General features: G+C 34.6%; 1 protein-coding gene across 1 annotated transcript; it reads right to left on the bottom strand.

The window, feature by feature from the left end:
* Positions 1-1,330: 1,330 nt before the first annotated feature.
* Positions 1,331-5,345, bottom strand: LOC123558181 (uncharacterized). The gene is made up of 5 exons (XM_053544477.1): positions 5,322-5,345; positions 3,920-4,048; positions 2,916-3,024; positions 2,532-2,624; positions 1,331-1,338 (listed from the first exon to the last, which is right to left on the bottom strand). The coding sequence occupies exons 1-5, from the start codon at positions 5,343-5,345 to the stop codon at positions 1,331-1,333; spliced, it is 363 nt and encodes a 120-aa protein (XP_053400452.1).
* Positions 5,346-6,105: the final 760 nt, after the last annotated feature.

The raw sequence follows: 6,105 nt of genomic DNA on the forward strand, positions 1-6,105 counted from the left end.
GAAAATTCTGGTTAAAGTTTTGCGTGCAAGTACATACAGCTATTACTAAAAGGCATATAGATTTGAAACTTATTTTTTCTTTTTCTAGATCAATTACCTACCTCACTGGGTCAAGTCCCATAACTCTGACATGTATTTTGAGCAAATTATGCCCCCTTTTGGACTTAGAAAATCCTGGTTAAAGTTTTACATGCAAGTTGCTATCTCCAAAACTAATGCAGATATTGAATTGAAACTTTACATGTGTCTTCGGGGTTATAAAACTAGTTGATAGCACCAAGTCCCATAACTCTGACCTTCATTTTGGCCAAATTATGCCCCCTTTTGGACTTAGAAAATTCTGGTTAAAGTTTTGCGTGCAAGTACATACAGCAATTACTAAAAGGCATATAGATTTGAAACTTATTTTTTCTTTTTCTAGATCAATTACCTACCTCACGGGGACAAGTCCCATAACTCTGACATGTATTTTGGGCAAATTAATGCCCCCTTTTGGACTTATAAAATCCTGGTTAAAGTTTTACATGCAAGTTACTATCTCCAAAACTAATATAGATATTAAATGAAACTTCAAAATGTGTCTTCGGGTTATAAAACTAGTTGATAAGAATCAAGTCCCATAAACTCTGAAAATGTATTTTGGGCAAATTATGCCCCCTTTGGACTTAGAAAATTCTGGTTAAAGTTTTGCGTGCAAGTACATACAGCTAATTACCAAAAGGCATATAGCTTTGAATCTTATTTATTCCTTTTCTAGGTCAATTACCAGCCTCACTAGGTCAAGTTCCATAACTCTTAACATGTATTTGAACAAATTATGCCCCCTTTTGGGACTTAGAAAATTCTGGTTAAAGTTTACATGCAAGTTACTATCTCCAAAACTAATGCAGAAAATTGAATTTAAACCTAACATTTTTCTTCGGGGTTATAAAACTAGTTGATAGCATCAAGTCCCATAACTTGATATGTAATTTTGGTCAAATTATGTCCCCTTTCGAACTTAAACTCTTTTGATATTTAACATTTTGGGTAATAATTTCCTGCTTCTGTGACAATATTTCGAATAGTCGAGCTTGGCTGTCTTACGGACAGCTCTTGTTATAGCTTAAAAATGAAAACTGTATTGATTATGAGGTGGTTTTTGATTTGCGGATAATTACTGACTGATATAGGAAACAGTGCTGGATAAATACGAACTTAAAACGGATAAATACCTAACCAAACGAAAACAGCTGTTCGTCATTGCTTCATGTATGAACCAAAGATGCTCAAAGTTTTTTGACCCACCCACCCCTGTCAGTCCATGCATCCCCCCACTTTTCTCACTACACTAACCGTCTGAAAAATGTCACATTATTATAGTTAAGCTTTAGCCTGCTGGCGGCAAGTGATTCTGCCTTTGCGACCAGTGCAGACCAAGATCAGCCTGCACACCCGTGCAGGCTGATCATGGTGCAAGATGTGCAGGCTTTTATGGTCTGCACTGTTCGCTATTCATGCAGTCAGTAAATTTTCAGTAAACATCCCTTCTTTTAAGTTGAATAATAAGTGGAACTGCTCAAAATGATGATGGACGAGTCCATTTTAGAAATATAGCAGGGTAAGGGTTAATAACTAATCATAAATTTAATCCCATTTAACTGACAATATCAAAATATTCCATTAGCACCTCTATAAAATTTCTTACGCTATAAGATATACAAGATTTGAAACAAACGCAATTCTTTTTTTCCTTTTTTGGGGGGTGGGGGGGGGGGGGGGGGGGGGGGGGGGGGGGGGGGGGGGGGGGGGGGGGGGGGGGGGGCTTCGTGGCCGAGTGGTTAAGGTCATAACATAATCTGCAAAAATATACTATTATTGTTAAGCTACAAGCAAGAGAAACATTGGTTCGTTCCACAGAAACTTCCAGATGACTATTGTTAGATAGCAGCCAGGTATCACAAAGTACCATTAACTATCAACTGTTTTGGCTATATTATAATTTGTATTCAAAAGACAATATATAAATACATACATATTATGTTGTGTGCAGTTATACCCAAAGAATGCATGTAACAATTATTGTTAAAATCAAAAACTAAACCCGTCTGTCTGTCTATCTGGAAACTCAATGCCTTGTGTATATGTGCACTAGCTGAGAATGTACGTTTGTAACATACCAACACTATTACTTATTCTCATGAAACGGTTTTTTTCATTACGTTTTTTGTTGATGTTTTTGTAAAGTAGCATAAGTATATTATTTGCTATACATTCAAAACCCAAAATATATTGATATCAAATTGTTTAGTTAATCAATCTGTGTAATTATGAAACGATGAAAGAAGAAAGTGTTATATTTTATTCCTCAGTTAGTCATTCCGCTCAGTACAGACTCAGTGTCATCGCTTAAAAAACTTCCATCTTGCAATTCGAATATACTTTGCTAGTAACAAATAACAGTTTGATTATTTTTTTACAAAGAGTTGTCATTAGGAAAACATGCTTTCAATAAGAAATTACTGTGTCTGTTTTTGCATGGCTACAATTACCTGGTTTTACAATACGTATCATCTCGTGTATACCAGAACAGGGTATCTGTCCCTCGCCCATCCCCCCAGACACAACTAAACAGTCGTATACATCTGTAATGAAACATAAATGAAACATCTATACCGTCATTAAGTTATGCATATTGGTGAAATAATCTGTGATGTCTTATGAAGAGATAATAAATTTTCTAACTCCAACTGAAAACGTTTTTTTAACTGTGATAAGGCCAAGAGGTTTATCAAAACTCTACGGCTATAAAGGCTCAAAGGATAAACTATTTGAGTGACCTGGAGAAATATTTAGTCAAGTGGAATGTAACTTAGAAGGTATAGCAGATAGGAAAGGGAGAAACGTACCATCAGTAATTGGTAGGGTCTAATCACCACAGAATTCTTTGTACACATTTTTGTAGAGGCCTTTGTCCTTGCATTGTGACAGCATTCCAGCAGAAGGGTCAAGGCCATCAATATTTGTAAAGCCATAAACTGCGAGCTGAAATGAAGATTTTGTCGATACGGTTTTGCTAGTTTTGAAAGGGTTGTTTTAAACAGTTGTTTGCATGAATTCAAAACAAAGATTTGATTAATTTTTGATCACTGTTAGAAAAAAGATTGTCAGCCTAACACCCTGCATAGGACGTCACTAAACTATAAACATATTTGGACAGATATGTCACGTTTTATTAAAGGCGGAGACACTGGAAAATGTTAAGTCCTCCCTATCCATCTACGCTCAATATGGACATGGTAGACAAAACCTAATTTAAAGACTACTTATTTGTTATGTATGATATTTCATTAGAAATACAATAAACTCCGGTTATGACAAACTTTTTAGACGAGAAAAATTTGTTTGTTATAGCAGGAGTTTGATGTAAACATAAAGCGGACAAGTCCCTTTTAATATTTAAAGACTATTTAGTTACGAAACAATTATAATAGATAAATTATAAAATTGAACAAGGGAAATTTTGTCTGTTCATTCATTTTGGTCATCATTAATGTGGAATACGACAATATTTCAATAAATAATATATGCGGTCATGCTTTGTTATTTTCCTACACATTGTTGAAAAAGACGTTAAACCTGAACACACACACACACACACACACACACACACACACACACACACACACACACACACACACACACACACACACACACACACACACACACACACACACACACACACACACACACACACACACACACACACACACACACACACACACACACACACACACACACACACACACACACACACACACACACACACACACACACACACACACACACACACACACACACACATTCTCCTACACAACAGACCCTTGCACTAAGTATATAGTGTGTAATATATCAGCAAATGATTAGGTAGCAGCTTTACCTTTTCTCCAACAAAACCAGTTCCACATGCAATGTCAATAATCTTTATTTTATCTCTGCTGTCAGGGAAACAAGCAGCCACCTCGTCAGCTACATATGTTGGTCCGTTGTATGTGTTTGACTTTAAGTCCTGTAAAGTATGCAAATAACCCGTAATTCCATCTTTAAGGGTCGTACTCCTACTTCATGACAGTTTTAAAGGAATGTTTCAAGTTTTTTTCCGCTGCCACACGTACTTTTTTCATTTAGATTTTTTTTACATAAAACAGTGTATCCTTTATATATCTATATCCTTTTCCATGGAGAATTCTGACGTTCGTATTGATGAACAGGAAAACAGTTTACAGTTTATTAATCAAGTCACGGCCCATATAAGGGCATCTGACAACAATTATAACAATAACAAGTCATAGTAACAAAATCAGAATGGCATGTAAAACATGACAAAACTGATACTGTGGAGGATGAGAACTAACAATTTATCTAAAAAAAAACGACATAAGTTTCTTACAGAAGACAGCCAGTTCTTATTGTCGCTGTTCCTAAGGTTCGAAAATTTGAGAGCATTTGGATATTTATAGTAGTATTCATCTACATATTTCTTTCAATAAACAATGAAGTATTTGCAATTAAAAAGATAGTGGAATTCATCTCCTAATATGTTACTGTTACACAGATAACAAGTTCTTTGTTCTCTTGCAATGTTATCAAATCTACCTTTTTCTATTGGCAACAGATGATTCATGCATCTAAATTTACAAAGTCAAAATGTAAAGACTTGAAATGTTTTTCACATACAAATTTGTGTTTATACATTCTATAATTTAAACATTTGCTTGAGTTATTAACAGAAAACTTCCAATTCTATATAAACTGATCCTTAATTCTGGTGTTAACAACATTTTTGAAGGAGTTCTGAGAATGAATTTTCTGATCTAACCAATAATTAAATATACCAAGAGAATCCAAACTATTCCTTACATAACATAACCAGTTAAATTTCTTGTTTTGCCTCTGAGACAGTGAGAGACAAGTTCTGAACAAAATATTACAAATTTATCTTCCTTGGAGTTTATTATCTTGCTCCAAAAAGTTAACACTCTACCTTTAATACGTCTTGAAAGTGGTAAAATACCAAGATCACCATACAGCAGATTATTATAGGGGTACTCTGCTTCTAATTTAAAATAAATTTCAAATATTTCAACTGAAATTTATCAACAATAAAAAGGACAAGCGCCAACGTCACGAAGAGGCTGTTTAGTGATAATGGGCCGCTGTTTTTGACGACGTCGAAAACGTTCTTTAGATGACGTCGCAGTTGTTCCGTCATGTGTACAGAACGGCCGGGACACTTATTTCAATGTTAAATGCAACAAAATGTGTGCAATGTATTACATTACCTTGTTTACAAATGGAAAGGACATAATTATAATGTAAATGTAAGAATCGAATTATTTTTTTTCGGAGTTCATGTGAAATGAACGACAAAATAGGATCGGCAAATTAAACACGATTCGCATAAATATTTCATTTCTTAGTTGAATATATCATGCCCCTCGATATCCTGGCAATGTCTTTCATATTACTAATAGTAAATTTTTAGAATTCCTCACAGATTTTGAAAAATATGTTAGAAAATAATAATAGTAATAACTATAGTATTACGTAATTCAACAAAATCGAGTAAATGTCATTATATTATTGTATTCATACTACGATTTTTATTTACTATTTTTAAACGCATAAATTGAATTTAAAAGGATATTGAGGGTTTTTTATTCCCCGATGTATGGTCTGGCGGGATAAAGAAGACGTGTATTTGTCATGACTTGTCTGCCTTGTAACAAAGTTTATTCGTTTGTAGATTCTATACAAAATTTGGAATTTGGGTTTAGGTCAAATTACATTGTATATAAATTAAAGTTAAAAGTGTATATATATCGATAAGACATGCTCATTGTCTCAGCTGCTCTTCCTGAATGGCTGCTTGTTAAATGAGAAATGCACTTTAAATGGCTAAAACGAATTGACTTTCACGTGCAATACTCCTTTATCTGCAAATCACCAACATTGCCCCATGTGGTTCTGGGACGATCTGTGTATGAAAAGAATTGGAACCACTGCCTTACCCTTGCATGATCGTAAGAGGCGACTAATAGGGTATTGACACTTGGTTTTGCTGTA

This window comes from Mercenaria mercenaria, chromosome 5, assembly GCF_021730395.1.
Source record: "Mercenaria mercenaria strain notata chromosome 5, MADL_Memer_1, whole genome shotgun sequence".
NCBI lineage: Eukaryota > Metazoa > Mollusca > Bivalvia > Venerida > Veneridae > Mercenaria > Mercenaria mercenaria.